At 43.8% G+C, this 26,905-nt stretch overlaps 1 protein-coding gene across 5 annotated transcripts in view; it reads right to left on the bottom strand.

The window, feature by feature from the left end:
• LRP1B (LDL receptor related protein 1B) overlaps positions 1-26,905 on the bottom strand; it is a 1,636,337-nt gene that overhangs the window by 73,380 nt on the left and 1,536,052 nt on the right. For all 5 annotated transcript variants that reach the window (XM_077273024.1, XM_077273022.1, XM_077273019.1 and 2 more), the window contains exon 75: positions 25,430-25,564. In XM_077273024.1, coding sequence (XP_077129139.1) covers positions 25,430-25,564 — 135 coding nt within the window. The remainder of the gene's footprint in view (positions 1-25,429; positions 25,565-26,905) is intronic.

The following is a 26,905-nucleotide window of genomic DNA, read 5'->3' as shown; positions in this document are numbered from 1 at the left end:
CTTGTCAGACGACATGGGGGCAAAACAAGGGTCTATGCAATTCGAGGATGCCTGGGTAACCAAATGATAACATGTCTCTAATAATGGCTGCTGGAGTTCAGGAAGGACTTCAATTCCCCAAGCAAGTAGAAAATGATAGTGATAAGATGCAAAATCTTTGTTTCTTTTTCATTTTCCCAGCCTTTATTTTCTTAGTGCCTTCACAGGGATTGTGTAGTAGCAGAAAAAAGTAATACATTGAAAATGCTTTAAAAAAATAAAAGTATTTATAATTTAGTTTTACTACCGTAATTAACAAATTGCAAAGTGAAAGAACAAAACACGAATCTAAATCTCATCAATATTTTTTTGTGACTACCCTTTTGCCTGCAAAACAGCATCAAAACTTTAATTCTTCTAGGTAAACTTGCATACAATATTTGAAGGAACTTGGCAGTGAGGTTGTTCTAAAGATTTCGGAGAACTATTCACAGATGTTATGTGGATGTAAGCTTAACATATGTTCAATCTTCATGTTTTTGACAAGTTTTTATCATTTTTTTTCCTTCCGGAATACTTTGACATGAAAACAAGGTCAAGTGACTCAACCATACCCAAAATACAGGAAACGGGGCAGCAGAAGCTCTGGACTAATAAATCAAGATATTTGCCTGACAGAAGATAGTTTTTTCACCGAACGGTTGGAGAGCAATACAATAATGGAGGTGAAAAGTGAAGCAGGTGGAGGGTCCTGCATTTCAACAAATGTCGTTGGAGGTTTGATCAAGATTAATGGTGTCATCAATGATGAGAAATGCAGGCAGATACTTATCCATCAAGTGATACCATCAGGGAGACATCTGATTATTCTGCAGCCGGACAATGATCCCAAACATCTAGCCAATGACATTACGAACAAGGCGACCTGGAAGTGATGGTCTGGCCCCACAAAGACAATATCAGAATGATTTGCACACGCTGACATCCACAGACGATCTGTGCTTAGTTCTCCAAGATGTTTGGAACAATCTTCCTGTTCCTTCAAAATCTGTGTGCACGTGACAAGTGTACCTAGAACAAGTTATGCTGCACAATAATTTCCTCTGTTGGGTCCAAAGTGGAAGGAATCAATGCAGTTTTCATATTTTCGCATTCTGTATGGATCAGGTTATGTAGAAAATACAAGTCCATAAAAAGTATGTGCTTGGAAAATATCTGAATCCCAACTCTTTTATGAATTCTCAAACTTCTATTTCTCAAGACCTGCAGCAACTTCGTGTACCATCTTAGGTGTTCTTGGAGAGAAAAAAGAAAACTTCACTTTCTATGGCTGAAAAATCTGTTCTCAATAATCATCTCTGGCAGCGGCACCAGAAAAAAAATTATCTTCCATCCCACAGGATACTCGGGAGAGAATGTGCTTTCTAAGCCTGTGTGTCACTAATCCGTGCTGAATTCATGATGACTTCTGTCTGGCGCAGAGTGGAGAAAACCACCGGGCTGACAATAGTCACACTTATTAGTGATGGAACACTGTATGTTTATTTCTTCAAAGAACTCCATATGCTTTGTGCCTTTGATTAAGAGAGGTAGAGAGTCACATACATAAGATAGATCTGCACACTGGGGGCTTCTTAAAGTGTGACTCCAACACGTACCTAACAATGTTTTGTGTAAAAAAGTCAAGAGCTAATATTGATTCGGGGCTCAAACCAAATTGGTCAAAGATCTCAAATCCTTTCATTATTCCTTTTTGCTTCTAACATGGCAGAACATATTTTTAAAGCGCCACTTCGGTGTTTTTTTCTACTGTACCACTGGAGTGGTGCTTTAAATGCATTCATTCTGTCCCTGTCTCATACTCACCTGGAGCCGCCTTCATTGTTTCAAGCCAATCTGGTCTTTTTCCTGCGAAAAGTGATCTGTTGCAGCTTCATTGTTTCATGGAGCTTTGTGAAGATCACTTTTCAATACAAGTCTATGAGAACCTCGTTCTGGCCTCGTTCTGGCTCTGGCATGGAGAGTTTGTAACATAGCTTCTGACTTCTGGCCAGTCAGAAGCTACGCTCACAAGTTTCTGTCACGTGACATAAAAAGCATCACTCCAGAGCTGAATATTAAATAAAAAAAAACCTGGAGTAGTGCTTTAACCCCTTTCTGACATTTTGCGTAATAGTACACCATTGTCTGTATTCCCCCTCCTTTGATGTGGGCTCCGGCGGTGAGCCAACATCTTGACATGTCAGCTGTATTGAACAGATGACATGAGCACGCAATAGCCATGGGTGGAATCGCAATCCACCCATGGCTATGAACTAGTTAAATGCTGCTGTCGAACTCTGACAGTGGCATTTAAATGGTGTTGACGACAATTTTGCCGGAAATACCTACATCGGTGACCCCCGTTACGTGATCGGGGTCATCGGTTTGTCGGCATGACAATCAGAGGTCTCTTGGAGACCTCTATGGTTGTCAGTGCCGGATTGCTATGAGAGCCAACCAGTAGTTGGAGCTCATAGCAAGTCAGTATTCAGCTACATAGATGCGAACTGATCATCGCCTCAATGTAGCTGAGCCGATCGGGCTATGGCGGCTTCTAGTCTCCTATGGAGACTATTTAAGCATGCCAAAAGTTAAAGAAAAATGTTTTTAAAAATATAAAAAAATTTAAAAAAATATAAAAGTTCAAATCACCCCACTTTTGCCCCATTCAAAATAAAACAATTAATAAAAAAAAATCAAACATACACATATTTGGAATCGCTGCATTCAGAATCGCCCGATCTATCAATAAAAAAAAGGATTAACCTGATCGCTAAACGGCATAGAGATAAAAAAAAGTCAAAATGCCAAAATTAAAATGCAATAACGGACGATCAAAAGAAGGCATCTGCACCAAAATTAGGCCCGGAGCACATCCTATTCTCATCCATTTCAGAAATCACACGCGATAATTAACATCTATGTGGATTCATCTGAAACGGATTAAACACATAGAACAGTCTTAGGCCGACGTCACACTTAGCGTAGGGAAATACGGTCCATTTTTTACAGCCGAAATACGCAGAAAAGTTCCTGAACATTGATCCATATTCAATGCGAGGATGCGATTTTTTCTCCAAAAATTATCCATGTGTCATCCGAATGGCATTCGTATGGCATCCGTATGGCGAGATTTTCTCGCCAGCTTGCAAAATGGACATAGAATGGATCCATGGCCTCAAATATTCGTGAAAACATTTATGCAGTCTATATATATATATATATACACTCACTGGCCACTTTATTAGGTACACCTGTCCAACTTCTTGTTAACACTTAATTTCTAATCAGCCAATCACATGGCGGCAACTCAGTGCATTTAGGCATGTAGACATGGTCAAGACAATCTCCTACAGTTCAAACCGAGCATCAGTATGGGGAAGAAAGGTGATATGAGTGCCTTTGAACGTGGCATGGTTGTTGGTGCCAGAAGGGCTGGTCTGAGTATTTCAGAAACTGCTGATCTACTGGGATTTTCACGCACAACCATCTCTAGGGTTTACAGAGAATGGTCCGAAAAAGAAAAAAAATCCAGTGAGCGGCAGTTCTGTGGGCGGAAATGCCTTGTTGATGCCAGAGGTCAGAGGAGAATGGGCAGACTGGTTCGAGCTGATAGAAAGGCAACAGTGACTCAAATCGCCACCCGTTACAACCAAGGTAGGCCTAAGAGCATCTCTGAACGCACAGTGCGTCGAACTTTGAGGCAGATGGGCTACAGCAGCAGAAGACCACACCGGGTACCACTCCTTTCAGCTAAGAACAGGAAACTGAGGCTACAATTTGTACAAGCTCATCGAAATTGGACAGTAGAAGATTGGAAAAACGTTGCTTGGTCTGATGAGTCTCGATTTCTGCTGTGACATTCGGATGGTAGGGTCAGAATTTGGCGTAAACAACATGAAAGCATGGATCCATCCTGCCTTGTATGGAGCATCTTTGGGATGTGCAGCCGACAAATCTGCGGCAACTGTGTGATGCCATCATGTCAATATGGACCAAAATCTCAGAGGAATGCTTCCAGCACCTTGTTGAATCTATGCCACGAAGAATTGAGGCAGTTCAGAAGGCAAAAGGGGGTCCAACCCGTTACTAGCATGGTGTACCTAATAAAGTGGCCGGTGAGTGTATATATATATATGTATGTCAGTGAGACACATACAGTATATATATTTATATTCAATACAGCGCTAGATAGCAGAAAAGCTGCTAATTCAATTGCCGGCTTTTGCTATCTCCTTCCCAAACCCGACAGGATATGAGACATGATTACATACAGTAAACCATTTCATATCCCTTATTTTTTACATATTCCTCACTACTAATGTTTGAAGTGTCTGTGTGCAAAATTTTGTGGCTCTATCTATTAAAATAAAGGGTTAAATCACGTAAAAAATTGGCGTGGGCTTCCGCGCAATTTTCTCCGCCAGAGTGGGAAAGCCAGTCACTTAGGGCAGATATTAACAGACTAGAGAGGGACCATGGATATTGCCCCCCTGGCAAAAACATCTGCCCCAGCTACCCCAGAAAAGCCACATCTGTAAGATGCAACTATTCTGGCACTTAGCCTCTCTATTCCCACTCCCCTGTAGCGGCGGGATATTGGGTAATAAAGGGTTAATGTCAACTTGCTATTGTAAGGTGACATTAAGCCTGGCTAATAATGGAGGTGTCAATAAGACACCTATCCATTATTAATCCAATATTAATAAAGGGTTAAAAAAAAACACACACATTTGGAAAAAAGTATTTTAATAAAATAAATACACAGGGTGTTGTAATATCTTTATTATACTCTCAATCCAATTGTCACCTGAAACAAAGATAAAATAAAAAAACAACAATATCCTATACCTCTCCCGCATTACAGTCAAGTCCCACAATGTAAATCCATCGGAAGAGGTTAAATAATTTTGCAAGCAGTAGCCTGCTAATGCAGCTGTTGCCCCTGCCTGTAAAAACTGGGGAATGAATGGAATGCAGGGGAATGTAGCATCGTAGACTTGCGGTGCTTCGCCCCCTGCTGGCATAACCTCATATGAACTCTGGAGTGAGAAAATATTCTGAAAAATTCCCACGCTAGAGTTCATATGAGGTTATGCCAGCAGGGGGCGCAGCACCGCAAGTGTTGTGAACTCTGTTTTTGGGCTCCCTCTTGTGGTCACAAGTGGTACTGTGTGAGTGCTGTCTTTGGGCTCCCTCTGGTGGCTCTTTGTGTCTTTCTGCAGGTCTGAGGCAGATCAGCTGTCTCGTTATCTGTTAGCTGGTTTCCTATTTAGCTCACCTGGACTTTCAGTGTTTGCCTGCTGTCGATGTATTCAGTGCTATCTTGATCTTCCTGAATTCCTTCGCTATCAGTCTCTCCAAGAGAAGCTAAGTTTTCTGTTTGGTTATTTTTTGCTCATTAGTGTTCAATATGTTTCTTGGTTATTTACTTGTCCTTGTCCAGCTTGCTAATATGTGATTTCCTTGCTTGCTGGTAGCTCTAGGGGGCTGAGTTTCTCCCCTCACACCGTTAGTTGGTGTGGGGGTTCTTGTATTCTCAGCGCGGATATTTTGTATAGGGTTTTTTTACTGACCGCACAGTTCCCTGCCTGTCTTCTGCTATCTAGTATTAGTGGGCCTCATTTGCTGAATCTGTTTTCATTTCTACGTTTTGTATTTTCCCCTTACCTCACCGTTAATATTTGTTGGGGGCTTACTATATCTTTGGGGTCATTTCTCTGAGGCAAGTGAGGTCTTACTTTCTCTATAGGGGTAGCAAGTTTCTCAGGCTGCGTCGAGACGTCCAGGAATTTAGGCACGTTCACCGGCTACCTTCAGTGTGTTTGGTTAGGATCAGGTTTTGCGGTCAGTCCAGTTACCACCTCCCTAGAGCTCGTTCTATGTTCAGTAACTTAGCTAGTTCATTCTGTGATCCTCAGCCACTAAGGGTCATAACAGTACAGCAGGCCATAAAGTGTTTAGTGCATCGCAGAAGTGGGATAAGAGAAGCCCTGAGTACAATTTTTTTTTTCCTCTCCCTTTGCTGCAGTCTGTCCAGCTTCTCTCATCCCCTTAATCTCTGGGTGGCTTTGAGTTCAGCTGCAGACATGGATATTCAGAGTCTGACTTCTAGTGTGGATCATCTTGCTGCAAGGGTGCAAAGCATTCAGGATTTTGTTGTTCACAGTCCTATGTCTGAGCCAAAAGTACCTACTCCTGAGTTGTTTTCTGGAGATAGATCTAGGTTTCTGAATTTTAAGAATAATTGTAAATTATTTCTTTCTTTGAGACCTCGTTCCTCTGGTGATTCCGCTCAGCAAGTTAGAATTGTTATCTCCCTGTTACGTGGCGACCCTCAAGATTGGGCTTTCTCCCTGGCGCCAGGAGATCCTGCATTGCTGAATGTGGATGCGTTTTTTCTGGCGCTTGGTTTGCTTTATGAGGAACCTAATCTTGAGAACCAGGCAGAAAAGGCCTTGCTGGCTCTCTCTCAGGGCCAGGATGAAGCTGAGGTGTATTGTCAAAAATTTCGGAAATGGTCGGTGCTTACTCAATGGAATGAGTGTGCCCTGGCTGCAAATTTCAGAGAAGGTCTTTCTGAAGCCATTAAGAATGTTATGGTGGGGTTCCCCACACCTGCAAGTCTGAATGACTCAATGGATTTGGCCATTCAGATTGATCGGCGTTTGCGGGAGCGCAAATCTGCGCACCATCTGGCGGTGTTTTCTGAACAGAGACCTGAGTCTATGCAATGTGACCGAATTCTGACCAGAATTGAGCAGCAAAATCATAGACGTCAAAATGGGTTGTGCTTTTACTGTGGTGATTCAACTCATGTTATCTCAGCATGCTCTAAGCGCGTTAAAAAAATCGCTAAATCTGTCACCGTTGGTACTATACAGCCTAAATTCATTTTGTCTGTTACTTTAATTTGTTCTTTGTCATCCTTCTTGGTTATGGCTTTTGTGGATTCAGGTGCTGCCCTGAACCTGATGGATTTGTCGTTTGCCAGGCGCTGTGGTTTTGTTCTGGAGCCTTTAGAATTCCCCATTCCACTGAGGGGAATTGATGCTACACCATTGGCTGAGAATAAGCCTCAGTATTGGACTCAAGTGACCATGTGCATGACTCCTGTACATCAGGAGGTGATTCGCTTTCTTGTGCTGCATAATTTGCATGATGTTGTCGTTTTGGGTCTACCATGGCTGCAGGCCCATAATCCAGTTCTGGATTGGAAAGCTATGTCTGTTTCAAGTTGGGGTTGCCAGGGGATTCATGGCGATGCTCCTTTGGTGTCAATTGCTTCTTCCACTTCTTCTGAGGTTCCTGAGTTTTAACGTGTAAGTCTGCGATATTCAAAAATCCAGCTCATAGGGCTGTGGTAACTGGGTTGACCAAATAGCTACTCCTAACGCCAACACTAGAAGTAGCCGGGGATCATGCCTACGGTGATCGCTAGATGACTCGCGCCAGCCGGAGAATCTAACTACCCCTAGGAGAAGAAAACAAAGACCTCTCTTGCCTCCAGAGAAAGGGACCCCAAAGCAAGATACAAGCCCCCCACAAATAATAACGGTGAGGTAAGAGGAAATGACAAACACAGAAATGAACCAGGTTCAGCAAAGAGAGGCCAGCTTACTAATAGCAGAATATAGCAAGATAACTTATCTGGTCAACAAAAACCCTATAAAAATCCACGCTGGAGATTCAAGAACCCCCGAACCGTCTAACGGTCCGGGGGGAGAACACCAGCCCCCCTAGAGCTTCCAGCAAAGGTCAGGATACAGATTGGAACAAGCTGGACAAAAATACCAAACTAAACAAAAGCAAAAAGCAAGTAAGCAGACTTAGCTTGAAATACAGGAACCAGGATCATAGGACAAGAGCACAACAGATTAGCTCTGATTTCAACGATGCCAGGTATTGAACTGAAGGTCCAGGGAGCTTAAATAGCAACGCCCCTGAACTAACGGCCCAGGTGAGGATATAGGAAAAGACAGAAGCTCCAGAGTCAAATCACTAATGACCACTAGAGGGAGCAAAAAGCAAAATCACAACAGTACCCCCCCCTTAGTGAGGGGTCACCGAACCCTCACCACGACCACCAGGGCGATCAGGACGAGCGGCGTGAAAGGCACGAACTAAATCGGCCGCATGAACATCAGAGGCGACCACCCAGGAATTATCTTCCTGACCATAGCCCTTCCACTTGACCAGGTACTGAAGCCTCCGCCTGGAGAGACGAGAATCCAAGATCTTCTCCACCACGTACTCCAACTCGCCCTCAACCAACACCGGAGCAGGAGGCTCAGCAGAAGGAACCACAGGCACAACGTACCGCCGCAACAAGGACCTATGAAACACGTTGTGGATAGCAAACGACACAGGAAGATCCAGGCGAAAGGATACAGGATTAAGGATTTCCAATATCTTGTAAGGACCAATAAAACGAGGTTTAAATTTGGGAGAGGAAACCTTCATAGGAACAAAGCGGGAAGAAAGCCACACCAAATCCCCAACACGTAGTCGGGGACCCACACCGCGGCGGCGGTTGGCAAAGCGCTGAGCCCTCTCCTGTGACAACTTCAAGTTGTCCAACACAAGATTCCAGATCCGCTGCAACCTATCCACCACAGAATCCACCCCAGGGCAGTCAGAAGGCTCCACATGACCCGAAGAAAAACGAGGGTGGAAACCAGAGTTGCAGAAAAACGGCGAAACCAAGGTGGCGGAACTAGCCCGATTATTAAGGGCAAACTCAGCCAATGGCAAGAAGGTCACCCAAAAGGATCTGGCCACCAGATCTCTGGTGCCAAAAATTCCTGGGTGACCTGCCAACACCGAGGAATGAACCTCGGAAATGACTCTGCTGGTCCACTTATCAGGCACAAACAGTCTGTCAGGTGGACAAGAATCAGGCCTATCAGCCTGAAATCTCTGCAACACACGTCGCAGATCTGGAGAAATAGCTGACAAGATAATACCATCCTTAAGAACACCAACAGGTTCAGCGACTCCAGGAGCATCAGGCACAAAGCTCCTGGAAAGAGCATCGGCCTTCACATTTTTTGAACCTGGTAAATACGAGACAACAAAGTCAAAACGGGAGAAAAACAATGACCAGCGGGCCTGTCTAGGATTCAGGCGTTTAGCAGACTCGAGATACATCAGATTTTTGTGATCAGTCAAGACCACCACACGATGCTTAGCACCCTCGAGCCAATGACGCCACTCTTCAAATGCCCATTTCATGGCCAACAACTCCCGATTGCCCACATCATAATTTCGCTCCGCAGGCGAAAACTTCCTAGAGAAAAAGGCGCAAGGTCTCATAACAGAGCAACCAGGGCCTCTCTGCGACAAAACGGCCCCTGCTCCAATCTCTGAAGCATCCACCTCAACCTGAAAGGGAAGCGAGACATCAGGCTGGCACAAAACAGGCGCCGAAGTAAACCGACGTTTCAACTCCTGGAAAGCCTCCACGGCAGCAGGAGCCCAATTAACCACATCGGAGCCCTTCTTGGTCATATCCGTCAAAGGTTTCACAATGCTAGAAAAGTTAGCGATAAAACGACGGTAGAAGTTAGCGAAACCCAAGAACTTCTGAAGACTCTTAACTGACGAGGGCTGAGTCCAATCAAGAATAGCTCGGACCTTGACTGGGTCCATCTCCACAGCAGAAGGGGAAAAAATGAACCCCAAAAAGGGAACCTTCTGTACACCAAAAAGACACTTTGAGCCCTTGACAAACAAAGAATTTTCACGCAAAATTTTAAAGACCATCCTGACCTGCTCCACATGCGAGTCCCAATTATCAGAAAAAAACAGAATATCATCCAGATAAACGATCAAAAATTTATCCAGATAGTTCCGGAAAATGTCATGCATAAAGGACTGAAAAACTGAAGGGGCATTAGAGAGCCCAAAAGGCATCACCAAGTACTCAAAATGACCTTCGGGCGTATTGAATGCGGTTTTCCATTCATCCCCTTGCTTAATGCGCACAAGGTTGTACGCACCACGAAGGTCTATCTTGGTAAACCACTTGGCACCTTTAATCCGGGCAAACAAGTCAGACAACAGCGGCAAAGGATACTGAAATTTGACAGTGATCTTATTTAACCCCTTCATGACCCAGCCTATTTTGGCCTTAATGACCTTGCCGTTTTTTGCAATTCTGACCAGTGTCCCTTTATGAGGTAATAACTCAGGAACGCTTCAACGGATCCTAGCGATTCTGAGATTGTTTTTTCGTGACATATTGGGCTTCATGTTAGTGGTAAATTTAGGTCGATAATTTCTGAGTTTATTTGTGAAAAAAACGGAAATTTGGCGAAAATGTTGAAAATTTCGCAATTTTCACATTTTGAATTTTTATTCTGTTAAACCAGAGAGTTATGTGACACAAAATAGTTAATAAATAACATTTCCCACATGTCTACTTTACATCAGCACAATTTTGGAAACAAATTTTTTTTTTGCTAGGAAGTTATAAGGGTTAAAATTTGACCAGTGATTTCTCATTTTTACAACAAAATTTACAAAACCATTTTTTTTAGGGACCACCTCACATTTGAAGTCAGTTTGAGGGTTCTATATGGCTGAAAATACCCCAAAGTGACACCATTCTAAAAACTGCACCCCTCAAGGTGCTCAAAACCACATTCAGGAAGTTTATTAACCCTTCAGGTGTTTCACAGCAGCAGAAGCAACATGGAAGGAAAAAATGAACATTTAACTTTTTAGTCACAAAAATGATATTTTAGCAACAATTTTTTTATTTTCCCAAGGGTAAAAGGAAAAACTGGACCACGAACGATGTTGTCCAATTTGTCCTGAGTACGCTGATACCTCATATGTGGGGGTAAACCACTGTTTGGGCATACGGCAGGGCTTGGAAGGAAAGGAGCGCCATTTGACTTTTTGAATGAAAAATTGGCTCCAATCTTTAGCGGACACCATGTCGCGTTTGGAGAGCCCCCGTGTGCCTAAACATTGGAGTTCCCCCACAAGTGACCCCATTTTGGAAACTAGACCCCCCAAGGAACTTATCTAGAAGCATAGTGAGCACTTTAAACCCCCAGGTGCTTCACAAATTGATCCGTAAAAATTAAACAGTACTTTTTTTTCACAAAAAAATTATTTTAGCCTCAATTTTTTCATTTTCACATGGGCAACAGGATAAAATGGATCCTAAAATTTGTTGGACAATTTCTCCTGAGTACACTGATACCTCACATGTGGGGGTAAACCACTGTTTGGGCACATGGTAAGGCTCGGAAGGGAAGGAGCGCCATTTGACTTTTTGAATGAAAAATGATCTCCATCGCTAGCAGAGACCATGTCACGTTTGGAGAGCCCCCGTGTGCCTAAACATTGGAGCGCTCCCACAAGTGACCCCATTTTGGAAAGTAGACCCCCCAAGGAACTTATCTAGAAGCATAGTGAGCACATTAAACTCTCAGGTGCTTCACAAATTGATCCGTAAAAATTAAAAAGTACTTTTTTTTCACACAAAATTTCTTTTAGCCTCAATTTTTTCATTTTCACATGGGCAACAGGATAAAATGGATCCTAAAATTTGTTGGGCAATTTCTGCTGAGTATGTTGATACCTCATATGTGGGGGTAAACCACTGTTTGGGTGCACGGCAAGGCTCGGAAGGGGAGGCGTGCCATTTGACTTTTTGAATGGAAAATTAGCTCCAATCGTTAGCGAACACCATGTCGCGTTTGGAGAGCCCCTGTGTGCCTAAACATTGGAGCTCCCCTACACGTGACCCCATTTTGGAAACTAGACCCCCAAGGAACTTATCTAGATGCATAGTGAGCACTTATAACCCCCAGGTGCTTCACAGAAGTTTATAACGCAGAGCCGTGAAAATAAAAAAATAATTTTTCTTTCCTCAAAAATGAGTTTTAGCCCAGGATTTTTTAATTTTCCAAGGGTAATGGGAGAAATTGGACCCCAAATGTTGTTGTCCAGTTTGTCCTGAGTACGATGATACCCCATATGTGGGGGTAAACCACTGTTTGGGCACACGGCAGGGCTCGGAAGGGAAGGCACGCCATTTGGCTTTTTGAATGGAAAATTAGCTCCAATCATTAGCGGACACCATGTCACGTTTGGAGAGCCCCTGTGTGCCTAAACATTGGAGCTCCCTAACAAGTGACCCCATTTTGGAAACTAGACCTCCCAAGGAACTAATCTAGATGTGTGGTGAGCACTTTGAACCCCCAAGTGCTTCGCAGAAGTTTATAACGCAGAGCCGTGAAAATAATAAATGTGTTTCCTTTCCTCAAAAATATTTTTTTAGCCCAGAATTTTTTATTTTTGCAAGGGTAACAGGAGAAATTGGACCCCAAAAGTTGTTGTCCAGTTTCTCCTGAGTACGGTGATACCCCATATGTGGGGGTAAACCACTGTTTGGGCACATGCCGGGGCTCGGAAGGGAAGTAGTGACGTTTTGGAATGCAGACTTTGATGGAATGCTCTGCGGGTGTCACGTTGCATTTGCAGAGCCCCTGATGTGCCTAAACAGTAGAAACACCCCACAAGTGACCCCATTTTGGAAACTAGACCCCCCAAGGAACTTATCTAGATGTGTGATGAGCACATTCAACCCCAAAGTGCTTCACAGAAGTTTACAACGCAGAGCCGTGAAAATAAAAAATCATTTTTCTTTCCTCAAAAAAGATGTTTTAGCAAGCAATTTTTTATTTTCACAAGGGTAACAGGAGAAATTGGGCCCCAATGTTTGTTGCCCAGTTTGTTGTGAGTACAGTGATACCCCATATGTGGGGGTAAACCACTGTTTGGGCGCACGTCAGGGCTCGGAAGGGAAGTAGTGACATTTGAAATGCAGACTTTGATGGAATGGTCTGCGGGCGTCACGTTGCATTTGCAGAGCCCCTGATGTGCCTAAACAGTAGAAACACCCCACAAGTGACCCCATTTTGGAAACTAGACCCCCCAAGGAACTTATCTAGATGTGTGATGAGCACATTCAACCCCCAAGTGCTTCACAGAAGTTTACAACGCAGAGCCGTGAAAATAAAAAATCATTTTTCTTTCCTCAAAAAAGATGTTTTAGCAAGCAATTTTTTATTTTCACAAGGGTAACAGGAGAAATTGGGCCCCAATGTTTGTTGCCCAGTTTGTTGTGAGTACAGTGATACCCCATATGTGGGGGTAAACCACTGTTTGGGCGCACGTCAGGGCTCGGAATGGAAGTAGTGACATTTGAAATGCAGACTTTGATGGAATGGTCTGCGGGCGTCACGTTGCATTTGCAGAGCCCCTGATGTGCCTAAACAGTAGAAACACCCCACAAGTGACCCCATTTTGGAAACTAGACCCCCCAAGGAACTTATCTAGATGTGTGATGAGCACATTCAACCCCCAAGTGCTTCACAGAAGTTTACAACGCAGAGCCGTGAAAATAAAAAATCATTTTTCTTTCCTCAAAAAAGATGTTTTAGCAAGCAATTTTTTATTTTCACAAGGGTAACAGGAGAAATTGGGCCCCAATGTTTGTTGCCCAGTTTGTTGTAAGTACAGTGATACCCCATATGTGGGGTAAACCACTGTTTGGGCACACGTCAGGGCTCGGAAGGGAAGTAGTGACATTTGAAATGCAGACTTTGATGGAATGGTCTGCGGGCGTCACGTTGCATTTGCAGAGCCCCTGATGTGCCTAAACAGTAGAAACACCCCACAAGTGACCCCATTTTGGAAACTAGACCCCCCAAGGAACTTATCTAGATGTGTGATTAGCACATTCAACCCCCAAGTGCTTCACAGAAGTTTACAACGCAGAGCCGTGAAAATAAAAAATCATTTTTCTTTCCTCAAAAAAGATGTTTTAGCAAGCAATTTTTTATTTTCACAAGGGTAACAGGAGAAATTGGGCCCCAATGTTTGTTGCCCAGTTTGTTGTGAGTACAGTGATACCCCATATGTGGGGGTAAACCACTGTTTGGGCACACGTCAGGGCTCGGAAGGGAAGTAGTGACATTTGAAATGCAGACTTTGATGGAATGGTCTGCGGGCGTCACGTTGCATTTGCAGAGCCCCTGATGTGCCTAAACAGTAGAAACACCCCACAAGTGACCCCATTTTGGAAACTAGACCCCCCAAGGAACTTATCTAGATGTGTGATGAGCACGTTCAACCTCCAAGTGCTTCACAGAAGTTTACAACGCAGAGCCGTGAAAATAAAAAATAATTCTTCTTTCCTCAAAAATTATGTCATAGCAAGTAATTTTTTATTTTTGCAAGGGTAACAGGAGAAATTGGACCCCAACAGTTGTTGCCCTGTTTGTCCTGAGTACGCTGGTACCCCAAATGTGGGGGTAAACCACTGTTTGGGCACACGTCGGGGCTTGGAAGGGAGGGAGCACCATTTGACTTTTTGGATGCAAGATTGGCTGGAATCAATGGTGGCGCCATGTTGCGTTTGGAGACCCCTGATGTGCCCTAACAGTGGAAACCCCTGATTTCTAACTTCAACACTAACCCCAGCACACCCCTAATCCTAATCCCAACTGTAGCCATAACCCTAATCCCAACCCTAACCCCAACACACCCCTAACCACAACCCTAACCCCAACACACCCGTAACCCTAATTCCAACCCTAGCCCTAATTCCAACCCTAACCCTAAGGGTATGTGCCCACGTAGCGGATTCGTGTGAGATTTTTCCGCACGACTTTTGAAAAATCTGCAAGTAAAAGGCACTGCGTTTTACCTGCGGATTTACAGCAGATTTCCAGTGTTTTTTTGTGCGGATTTCACCTGCGGATTCCTATTGAGGAACAGGTGTAAAACGCTGCGGAATCCGCACAAAGAATTGACATGCTGTGGAAAATACAACGCAGCGTTTCTGCACGGAATTTTCCGCACCATGGGCACAGCGGATTTGGTTTTCCATAGGTGTACACGGTACTGTAAACCTGATGGAAAACTGCTACGAATTCGCAGCGGCCAATCCGCTGCGGATCCGCGGCCGATCCGCTGCGGATCCGCGGCCGATCCGCTGCGGATCCGCGGCCGATCCGCTGCGGATCCGCGGCCGATCCGCTGCGGATCCGCTGCCAAATCCGCACATGCCATAACCCTAACCCTACCCGTAACCCTAACCCTAGTTCTAACCCTAACCCTAGTTCTAACCCTAACCACAGTGGGGAAAAAAAAAAAAAATATTTTCTTTATTTTATTATTGTCCCTATCTATGGGGGTGATAAAGGGGGGGGTTTATTTATTATTTTTTTTATTTTGATCGCTGTGGTAGAACCTACCACAGCGATCAAAATGTACCTGTAAGGAATCTGCCGGCCGGCGGGCGTACTGAGCATGCGCCCGCCATTTTGGAAGATGGCGGCGCCCAGCGAGGAGACGGCCGGACACCGGGAGGATCGGTAAGTATGAAGGGGTGGTGGGGGGGTGGATCTGAGCACAGGGGGGGTGATCGGAGGACGGGGGGAGCGGACAGCAGGACGGGGGAGCGGGCAGGAGCACGGGGCAGTGGAGCACAGGACGGAGGGGACCGGACCCCATAACGGAGCGGTGGGGGGGCGATCGGTGGGGTGGGGGGTGGTCACTTCAGGTTTTCCAGCCATGGCCGATGATATTGCAGCATCGGCCATGGCTGGATTGTAATATTTCACCTGTTTTTTAGGTGAAATATTACAAATCGCTCTGATTGGCAGTTTCACTTTCAACAGCCAATCAGAGCGATCGTAGCCACGGGGGGGTGAAGCCACCCCCCCTGGGCTGAAGCACCACTCCCCCTCTCCCTGCAGATCGGGTAAAATAGGAGTTAACCCCTTCACCCGATCTGCAGGGACGCGATCATTCCATGACGCCACATAGGCGTCATGGGTCGGATTGGCACGGGTTTTCATGACGCCTATGTGGCGTCATGGGTCGGGAAGGGGTTAAAAGCCGATAGTCAATACAAGGCCTCAAAGATCCGTCCCTTTTAGCCACAAAAAAGAATCCCGCACCAAGAGGGGAAGAAGACGGACGGATGTGTCCTTTCTCCAGAGACTCCTTGATATATGAACGCATAGCGGTATGTTCAGGTATCGACAGATTAAACAATCTTCCCTTAGGAAATTTACTGCCTGGAATCAAATCTATTGCACAGTCACATTCCCTATGAGGAGGCAATGCACTGGACCTGGACTCGCTAAAGACATCCTGATAATCAGACAAATACTCCGGAACTTCCGAAGGCGTAGAAGAAGCAATAGACACAGGCAGGGAATCCTCATGAATACCACGACAGCCCCAACTAGACACTGACATAGCCTTCCAGTCAAGGACTGGATTATGGGTCTGTAACCATGGCAGCCCCAAAACAACCAAATCATGCATTTTATGTAGAATGAGAAAACGTATCACCTCGCGGTGTTCAGGAGTCATGCACATGGTAACCTGTGTCCAATACTGCGGTTTATTTTCTGCTAGTGGCGTAGCATCAATACCCCTAAGAGGAATAGGATTTTCTAATGGTTCAAGAATAAAACCACAGCGCTTAGCAAATGAGAGATCCATAAGACTCAGGGCAGCACCTGAATCTACAAACGCCATGACAGGATAAGATGACAGTGAGCAAATCAAAGTTACAGACAGAATAAACTTAGGATGCAAATTACCAACGGTGACAGGACTAACAACCTTAGATATACGTTTAGAGCATGCTGAGATAACATGTGTAGAATCACCACAGTAGTAGCACAAGCCATTCCGGCGTCTATGAATTTTCCTCTCATTTCTAGTCAGGATTCTATCACATTGCATCAAATCAGGTGTCTGTTCAGACAACAACATGAGGGAATTTGCGGTTTTTCTATCACATTGCATCACATCAGGTGTCTGTTCAGACAACAACATGAGGGAATTTGCGGTTTTGCGCTCCCGCAACCGCCGGTCAATTTGAATAGCCAGGGACATGGTATCATTCAGACCTGTGGGAATGGGAAAACCCACCATAACATTCTTAATGGCCTCAGAAAGGCCATTTCTAAAATTAGCGGCCAGTGCACACTCGTTCCAATGTGTCAGCACGGACCATTTCCGAAATTTTTGGCAATACACCTCAGCCTCGTCCTGGCCCTGAGACATAGCCAACAAGGCTTTCTCTGCCTGAATCTCAAGATTGGGTTCCTCATAAAGTAAACCGAGCGCCAGAAAAAACGCATCAATATCAGCCAATGCCGGATCTCCTGGCGCCAACGAAAAAGCCCAATCTTGAGGGTCACCCCGTAAGAATGAAATAACAATTTTTACTTGTTGAGCAGAGTCTCCCGACGAACAAGGTTTCAGGGACAAAAACAATTTACAATTATTCCTGAAATTCCTAAACTTAAATCGGTCTCCTGAAAACAGTTCAGGAATCGGAATCTTGGGTTCAGACCTAGGATTTCTGGTAACATAATCTTGTATACCCTGCACACGAGCGGCAAGCTGGTCCACACTTGTAATCAAGGTCTGGACATTCATGTCTGCAGCAAGCTTAAGCCACTCTGAGGTAAAGGGGAAAAGAAAAAAAAAAAAAAATGAGAGAGGGAAAAAAAAAACTCAAAATTTTCTTTCTTATAATCCCACTTCTGCAATGCATTAAACATTTAATACTGGCCTGGCATACTGTTATGACCCCAGTGGACAGGGTCTCAGAGGAACGTGTAAGTCTGCGATATTCAAAAATCCAGCTCATAGGGCTGTGGTAACTGGGTTGACCAAATAGCTACTCCTAACGCCAACACTAGAAGTAGCCGGGGATCATGCTTACGGTGATCGCTAGATGACTCGCGCCAGCCGGAGAATCTAACTACCCCTAGGAGAAGAAAACAAAGACCTCTCTTGCCTCCAGAGAAAGGGACCCCAAAGCAAGATACAAGCCCCCACAAATAATAACGGTGAGGTAAGAGGAAATGACAAACACAGAAATGAACCAGGTTCAGCAAAGAGAGGCCAGCTTACTAATAGCAGAATATAGCAAGATAACTTATCTGGTCAACAAAAACCCTATAAAAATCCACGCTGGAGATTCAAGAACCCCCGAACCGTCTAACGGTCCGTGGGGAGAACACCAGCCCCCCTAGAGCTTCCAGCAAAGGTCAGGATACAGATTGGAACAAGCTGGACAAAAATACCAAACTAAACAAAAGCAAAAAGCAAGTAAGCAGACTTAGCTTGAAATACAGGAACCAGGATCATAGGACAAGAGCACAACAGATTAGCTCTGATTTCAACGATGCCAGGCATTGAACTGAAGGTCCAGGGAGCTTAAATAGCAACGCCCCTGAACTAACGGCCCAGGTGAGGATATAGGAAAAGACAGAAGCTCCAGAGTCAAATCACTAATGACCACTAGAGGGAGCAAAAAGCAAAATCACAACAGTCTTGACTGATCACAAAAATCTGATTTATCTCGAGTCTGCCAAGTGGCTGAATCCTAGACAGGCTCGTTGGTCATTGTTTTTCTCCCGTTTCGATTTCGTGGTCTCGTACCTGCCTGGTTCGAAGAACGTGAAGGCTGATGCTCTTTCTAGGAGTTTTGTGCCTGACTCTCCAGGAGTTTCAGAGCCGGCTGGTATCCTCAGAGAGGGAGTGATTTTGTCTGCCATTTCCCCAGATTTGCGACGAGTGCTGCAGAAATTTCAGGCGGATAGACCTGACCGTTGCCCACCAGAGAGACTGTTTGTCCCAGATAGATGGACCAGCAGAGTTATTTCTGAGGTTCATTCTTCGGTGTTCGCAGGCCATCCTGGGATTTTTGGTACCAGAGATTTGGTGGCTAGGTCCTTCTGGTGGCCTTCCTTGTCGCGGGATGTGCGTTCCTTTGTGCAGTCCTGTGGGATTTGTGCTCGGGCTAAGCCTTGCTGTTCTCGAGCCAGCGGTTTGCTTTTGCCTTTGCCTGTCCCGAAGAGGCCTTGGACGCACATTTCCATGGATTTTATTTTGGATCTTCCAGTCTCTCAGAGAATGTCTGTCATCTGGGTGGTGTGTGATCGTTTTTCCAAAATGGTCCATTTGGTGCCCTTGCCTAAGTTGCCTTCCTCCTCCGATTTGGTTCCTCTATTTTTTCAGAATGTGGTTCGCTTGCACGGCATCCCTGAAAATATTGTGTCTGACAGAGGATCCCAGTTTGTGTCCAGATTTTGGCGGATCTTTTGTGCTAAGATGGGCATTGATTTGTCTTTTTCGTCGGCATTCCATCCTCAGACGAATGGCCAAACTGAGCGAACTAATCAGACCTTGGAAACTTATTTAAGATGTTTTGTTTCTGCTGATCAGGATGATTGGGTGACTTTTTTGCCATTGGCCGAGTTTGCCCTTAATAATCGGGCTAGTTCTGCTACTTTGGTTTCGCCTTTTTTCTGCAATTCTGGTTTCCATCCTCGTTTTTCCTCGGGTCAGGTTGAGCCTTCTGACTGTCCTGGGGTGGATTCTGTGGTGGATAGGTTGCAGCAGATTTGGAACCATGTGGTGGACAATTTGAAGTTGTCACAGGAGAAGGCTCAGCGCTTTGCCAACCGCCGTCGCGGTGTGGGTCCCCGACTTCGTGTTGGGGATTTGGTATGGCTGTCTTCTCGGTATGTTCCTATGAAGGTCTCCTCTCCTAAGTTCAAGCCTCGCTTCATCGGTCCTTATAAGATTTTGGAAATCCTTAACCCGGTGTCATTTCGTTTGGACCTCCCAGTGTCGTTTGCCATTCATAACGTGTTCCATAGGTCTTTGTTGCGGAGGTATGTGGTGCCTGTGGTTCCTTCTGTTGAGCCCCCTGCCCTGGTGCTGGTTGAGGGCGAATTGGAGTACATGGTGGAGAAGATCTTGGATTCTCGTATTTCTAGACGGAGGCTTCAGTATTTGGTTAAGTGGAAGGGCTATGGTCAGGAGGATGATTCCTGGGTTGTCGCCTCTGATGTTCATGCAGCCGATTTGGTTCATGCCTTCCATGTGGCTCATCCTGATCGCCCTGGGGGTTTTTATGAGGGTTCGGTGACCCCTCCTCAAGGGGGGGGTACTGTTGTGAACTCTGTTTTTGGGCTCCCTCTTGTGGTCACAAGTGGTACTGTGTGAGTGCTGTCTTTGGGCTCCCTCTGGTGGCTCTTTGTGTCTTTCTGCAGGTCTGAGGCGGATCAGCTGTCTTGTTATCTGTTAGCTGGTTTCCTATTTAGCTCACCTGGACTTTCAGTGTTTGCCTGCTGTCAATGTATTCAGTGCTATCTTGATCCTCCTGAATTCCTTCGCTATCAGTCTCTCCAAGAGAAGCTAAGTTTTCTGTTTGGTTATTTTTTGCTCATTAGTGTTCAATATGTTTCTTGGTTATTTACTTGTCCTTGTCCAGCTTGCTAATATGTGATTTCCTTGCTTGCTGGTAGCTCTAGGGGGCTGAGTTTCTCCCCTCACACCGTTAGTTGGTGTGGGGGTTCTTGTATTCTCAGTGTGGATATTTTGTATAGGGTTTTTTTACTGACTGCACAGTTCCCTGCCTGTCTTCTGCTATCTAGTATTAGTGGGCCTCATTTGCTGAATCTGTTTTCATTTCTACGTTTTGTATTTTCCCCTTACCTCACCGTTAATATTTGTTGGGGGCTTACTATATCTTTGGGGTCATTTCTCTGAGGCAAGTGAGGTCTTACTTTCTCTATAGGGGTAGCAAGTTTCTCAGGCTGCGTCGAGACGTCCAGGAATTTAGGCACGTTCACCGGCTACCTTCAGTTTGTTTGGTTAGGATCAGGTTTTGCGGTCAGTCCAGTTACCACCTCCCTAGAGCTCGTTCTATGTTCAGTAACTTAGCTAGTTCATTCTGTGATCCTCAGCCACTAAGGATCATAACACGCAAGTCTACGATGCTACGTTCCCCTGCATTCCATTCATTCCCCAGTTTTTACAGGCAGGGGCAACAGGTGCATTAGCAGGCTCCTGCTTGTAAAAATATTTAACCCCTTCAGATGGATTTACAGAGTGGGACATGACTGGTCGCCGGAAAGGTATGGGATATTGTTGTTTTTTTATTTCAACTTTGTTTCAGGTGACAAGGGTCTTCAATTGGATTGATCGTATAATAAAGATATTACAACACCATGTGTATGTATTTCATTAAAATACTTTTTTCCAAATGTGTGTGTGTGTTTCTTTAACCCTTTATTAATATTGGATTAATAATGGATAGGTGTCTTATTGACACCTCTCCATTATTAACCAGGCTTAAAAAAAAAAAAAAAAAAAAAATGAGAAAAAAAGAATGATACTAAGATGACACCCGATAAAAAAAAATTGATCCATTTTTGGTTCGAGTGCTGCATCTGAAAAAACGGACAGTACAAGGACAGCACTCAGGACAACTCCAGGGAGAAACCATCAGAGCAAGCTGCGCTAAAGTGATGGGGTGAGCAGGTGAGTACGGTTTCTTGTGTCATTTTAGAACAATCCAAGCCTGTTTTAAAAATTGGACCTGGAGAACCTTTTTTTTAATAAAACTTAATTAGTAAGGTATAACAGTGCCATTTAAAAAAAAAATCTCATCTTGCAAAAAATACAAGTCCCCATAGTTAGGGCTCCATCAGGACTGACCAGCAATATAAGCTTGGTGTTTAAGGGTATGTGTCCATGGTCAGGTTTGCTTCAGGCTTTGGTCAGGATTTTATGCAGGTAAAATCCTGACCAAAAATGCACCTGAGGTCACTGGCAGGTCACCTGCGGTGTTCCTGCGTGTTTTGCTCATTGTAGCAACATGCTGCGTTCTGAAAAAACGCAACGCATGTGCGTTTTTGCAGGAAAAACGCATGCATTTTTTAATGCACAGTGGAGACAGGATTTCATTAAATCCCCTCCACTATGCTGTAACATCTGGACGCTGCGTTTTTGACGCTGCGGCTCAGCGCTGCGTCAAAAACGCAGCGTTTCCTGAACGTGGACACATACCCTAAGGGTCAAAATGGTCTCAAACAGTAAAATTTTTATGATGCTTGACCTTCTTTTATATTTTTTAGGATGTGGGGCGGCATTTTGCAGCCCACCACGCTATCCTATCCTCCAAAAAACAAACATATGATGCAAACAAATTTTTCACATTGATGTCACTGGGTAACGTATGGAAACATAAAGTTATTTATGTCTTTAATGTCCTTTTTTGGAAAAAAAAGAAATTCAAGGTTTAACCCTAAGATATGTTTTTAATTAAGAAAAAAACTCATAATAATTGGAAACGTAGATTCAAAGCGTGATGTGAACATAGTCTAGATTTGTCAACTTCTTGGCTCCTTTTCCAATTAACATTGCTAGATTTCCTTTATGGCTGCCGGCAAGAATTAGTGGCACATACAAAATCTAATTACCACAATCTCAATGAGGCTGAACCCTGAGAGGGACGGGTCAGATTTACATTTACACTATAGATCTTCACGTCACGGAAATGACCTAACCAAACACTCCACTTAGGCGTCCAATCAGTCAGGGGGCCAGGTTCATTTTTCTTCTTGATGTGGCAGATGACCGGCTGTTCTTCATGTCGAAGGAACTAAAACAAAAGGTTCATACACGGATATGTTTGCTGAAGTTGACTATTTTTTCGCAACTCAAACTCTTGAAATGTTATTAGTGACCTAACTTGGTCATGCTCCAAGTTAAAGAACTCAAAAACTTTTCTAGATGACCTTCTCAAAAGGGTTCAAGATGGTCTTTATAGGTCTCAAAGAAAGTGGAAACTATACGGTGATATCTGATGGGACAGAAAACCTTCCACAGGAAAGGTTTACTGCTTCTGCTTTAATTCTGTTAGCCTCCTAGGCTAAAACCTATTGCATCTCGGTTTTTTTTTAGTTCCCGAATTAGAGTTGGTTCTTATTAAGGGGAACCAGTCATCTGAGCCTTGCTACCTTAATCGTGGACATCAGGCATCAAAGCCTTGCTACACAATTGCAGTCAGGTATATTTTTCTCTGTAAGGCTATGTTCCCACGATGAGCTTTCGATGAGCTTTTGATGTTGCAGATTTTCTGCACCCATTAAATTAAATAGGTTACTTGCAATTGTTTCCAAAATTGTAAAAAACTCACCAAAAACTCATCGTGGGAACAAAGACTAAATCTCCGATGTTAAATGCCGCTGTCACTCTCTGATAACAGCATTTAAATGGCACACTCGCCGATGCCCACAGGCTCTGTTTCCTGTCGACCCCTTGCAGCATGATCAAAGGGATTGATAGGGTACACTGAAGATCCCCGTCACTGCTATCTCAATCCTCTTGTGAAGCTTAGTCATAGGGCAGGTGCAAGTGGTCGTAGATCTTCTCATCAGAGAGAATTGAGCCAATTATGTAAATGACACTTTGACCTCACTCTCATCAAAGTTTGATCACAGGGTGATCTTCTCCATTGTGTGAGGTTGTGTAAATCAGACTGCACTCAGATGTCATCCGAGTGCAGTCTAAAGTTCCCCATACACTTATTGACTTACACGGCTGAGCGCGATACAAATATCGGATCAAACTTGGGTATATTGCGATCTTTTCCGATTACAGACACTGTTCGAGGAAGAAAAAAACTGTCGTGTGCACAACTCCATAGACTAACATTGGTCCAGGTGCGATCCAATGTTTCGTCAGATCTCATTCGGACCAAAAATAAGCTTGTCTGCACTTGAGGATAGGCTGAGCTCCATAGCAGTCAGAGATAATAATAATAATCTTTATTTTTATATAGCGCTAACATATTCCGCAGCGCTTTACAGTTTGCACACATTATCATCACTTTCCACGATGGGGCTCACAATCTAAATTCCCTATCAGTATGTCTTTGGAATGTGGGAGGAAACAGGAGAATCTGCACAAACACGGAGAGAACATACAAACTCTTTGCAGATGTTGTCCTTGGTGGGATTAGAACCCAGGACTCCAGCGCTGCAAGGCTGCTGTGCTAACCACTGTGCCGCCCTTTTTGTCTCTTTATGCTACAATATTATTATATTGCAGTATATAGCATCAAACAAACACTTATGCAAGTCCTATAAAGAAAATAATAAAAAAAACCCTGTTTTTAAAACATACAGAAATATTTTTATAAGTATACAAATTAAAATGACACCCTTTTACCTCCTTAAAAATAAAGAAAGCAGAAAAAAACACAGTTGTTATTGTTGCATTTGGAAAAGTCCGATCTATTGAAATGTTGAATTCATTAACCCGATTGGTAAACACCATAAAGAGAAAATATAAATCAAAACTCCAGAATTGCTTTTTTTGGGGTCACTTCACCTCCTTAAAAAAATTTAATAAGCCATGAAAGTATCATATGTACACAAAATTGGCATAAAAAAATCAGCTCACCGAACAAAAAATAAATCACTCCTCAATCAGCTGCAAAAAACAAATGTTTTGGGTCTCAGAAAATTATGACTCAAAGTAAAAAATTTTTTTACACTCTACTGATTTTTTTCATCATTTAAATAGAAAGAAATTGATGCATGTTTGGTGTCTCAATAATCCGGCTGACCAGGACAATCACAATTCCAGGTCTTTTTTACCACAATAAATTCAACGAGAGCCTGACTCCAGCGATGTATTACTTACTGGGCTGCTTGGTGCAGTTATGAGAGAATCCCTGTTTTCTCTGCTGTAGATGTGGAAGTGCTCAGAATGCTGAGCTGTGTATAACCCCGCCCACACTGCTGATTGGCAGCTTCATTTGTCCGCTGTTAGCGTGCTGCCAATCAGTGATGGGGGCGGGTTGCACAGATTAGAGGGACTAACCAGCACAAGACATCTAGTCCTGCAGTGATAATCTCTTGCTGATAAAACACTGATTGACTCTTTGAATGAAGCCCTTGTATTAGCAGCGCTACCACCACACGACCTTCTTTAGCTTTTCTCTTTTGAAGACCATTTTGCATTTTTCCGTACAAACAATTCCTAGAACACGACTTAAATCCTCGTATTCCTGCTTCTGTGCGATAATACCGGCTGCTTTAAGATATGTAGGAGTATAGAAATTACTTCTTTTTTTTTCCTACTTGTATACATTGAGGAATTCATCCAGGGATTAACGCGATATGTATATGTAAAAAGACGAGTTAATATTGACGGGAATGCACGTCGTCATTAAATTCTTCAATATCTTATGATGTTGGTTTAATTAATTGGCATTGCTAATTCACTGCAAGACTTAAATTCTTTCATTCCTTTCATGTGTAAAGCGGCGTCTCTATATTTTGGCTACAGCAATTCTTCATTATGTGATGTGATTCTTTTCCTAGGTTACGCATGGAGAATTAACTTGTCCCCGAAGACAGACTGCAGCCTTCCCTCTAATAAACCAATAGCGTTTAGAATGGAAATCACGTTTTTGGTTTTTTGCTTTTTTTTTCCATCCGAGCTCGCAGAATTTTTTTTTATACAAGCGATCTGAAGCACCTACCTTCACATTGCCTGTTCTTGAAGTTTCTTTGGAAGCCGGCCTTACAGTGACAAAAAGCAGGTGCGCTCGTTTGATTGCAGTAGGCATCGTCTCCGCAAGGATTTACTTCGGATTCGCAGGAGTATAAGCTCGGCTCTGCAGGAAATTAAAATTCAGCATGAGCGCTCTCTCGGAAATCGACAAATCAAATCAAATCAAAACGTTAGTTTTGAAACTCTTTACATTTATATATTTTTTTTAGCTCAGTCGTGAAACCTGTGTGTAAGACCAAGAAGAAGATAAAAGATGATTTCCTACTGATTGTATTCCGAAAAAATAGAAATCAACAAGTGGGGCAGACAAGAAAAAATACAAATATAGGGGAAAAGGTGGCAAAGACTCAAGAAAAAAAAAATCATAGGAAAAAAATGGAAATTTAGATACAGCTATGACATTATTAATATCCGTTCATAAAACTGGGTTCCTCCAACATAATTCTGCAAATGGCGGCAAGCTGCGTGCTTATGCACAAAGAGGACTAACTGTGCACATATTACGAAGTGGACCCCTTCATTTTATGCTTGGGTGGGGTGTTCATGGGCGTTGAACAAAAAAATTACTGATTCAGAATCAGCTTCTTTTAAACTTTGTCCATTGCCCGGTCTTAGGGCACAGACTTGGGAATCTTCACATTGTGCACACTGCGCATTGTAAAAACTCTTCTTTGCCAGCGCTGAGAGAAGCAGATGCATGACTGCAAGTAAGCGATTTGCATATATGCTGTCACTTACCGACTAGACACATGCAGCCTCTCTTAATACAAGTGAGGCTGGATACGACTAGCCGGAATGTGGCCGGAAGAATGGAAATTGCATACCTGCCAGAACCGGAGAATCCTCACAGTGTGCAGTGCTCATGATGTGAGGATTCACAAATCTGCAGTCACAAAGAGTGACACTTAGGCCGGGGTCACACTTGCGAATGCAATGCGAGAAACTCACGCGAGTCTCTCGCATCAATACCCAGCACTTCCGCCAGCACTCGGGACCTGAGTGTTCAGCTACATGTATTTATATGCAGCTGAACGCTCCGGTCCCGAATGCCGGCGGCAGTGCCGGGTATTGATGCGAAAGACTAGTACAAGTTTCTCGCATTTCACTCGCAAGTGTGACCCGGCTTTAGAGTGACTACACACTTATACCCTAGGACAGGACAACCCCTTTACTTTCAATATTCCAGGACAAACTGTCATGTCGACAATGGCCGCTGGTTATACAGCAGATTAATATATATTTGTTTGGAATGAGAAAATTATACAGGTATGTCTCTGACTATTTTGTGTTTAGGAGACCAATGGGAGGTCTTACTTATTAACAGCCTTCCCTGCATAAGTCTACATACAGAGATAGCAGTTAATCACTATGTAAGACCGCCCACTGGACTCCCAAGCCTAGAATGAGCAGAGGTTTAAATTAATTAATGGGGAACACTCTATTG

The sequence above is a fragment of the Ranitomeya variabilis genome, chromosome 7, assembly GCF_051348905.1.
Source record: "Ranitomeya variabilis isolate aRanVar5 chromosome 7, aRanVar5.hap1, whole genome shotgun sequence".
NCBI classification, from domain to species: Eukaryota; Metazoa; Chordata; class Amphibia; order Anura; family Dendrobatidae; genus Ranitomeya; species Ranitomeya variabilis.
The sequence above is the reverse complement of the archived record's forward strand: the minus strand, read 5'-3'. Positions and strand labels throughout refer to the sequence as shown.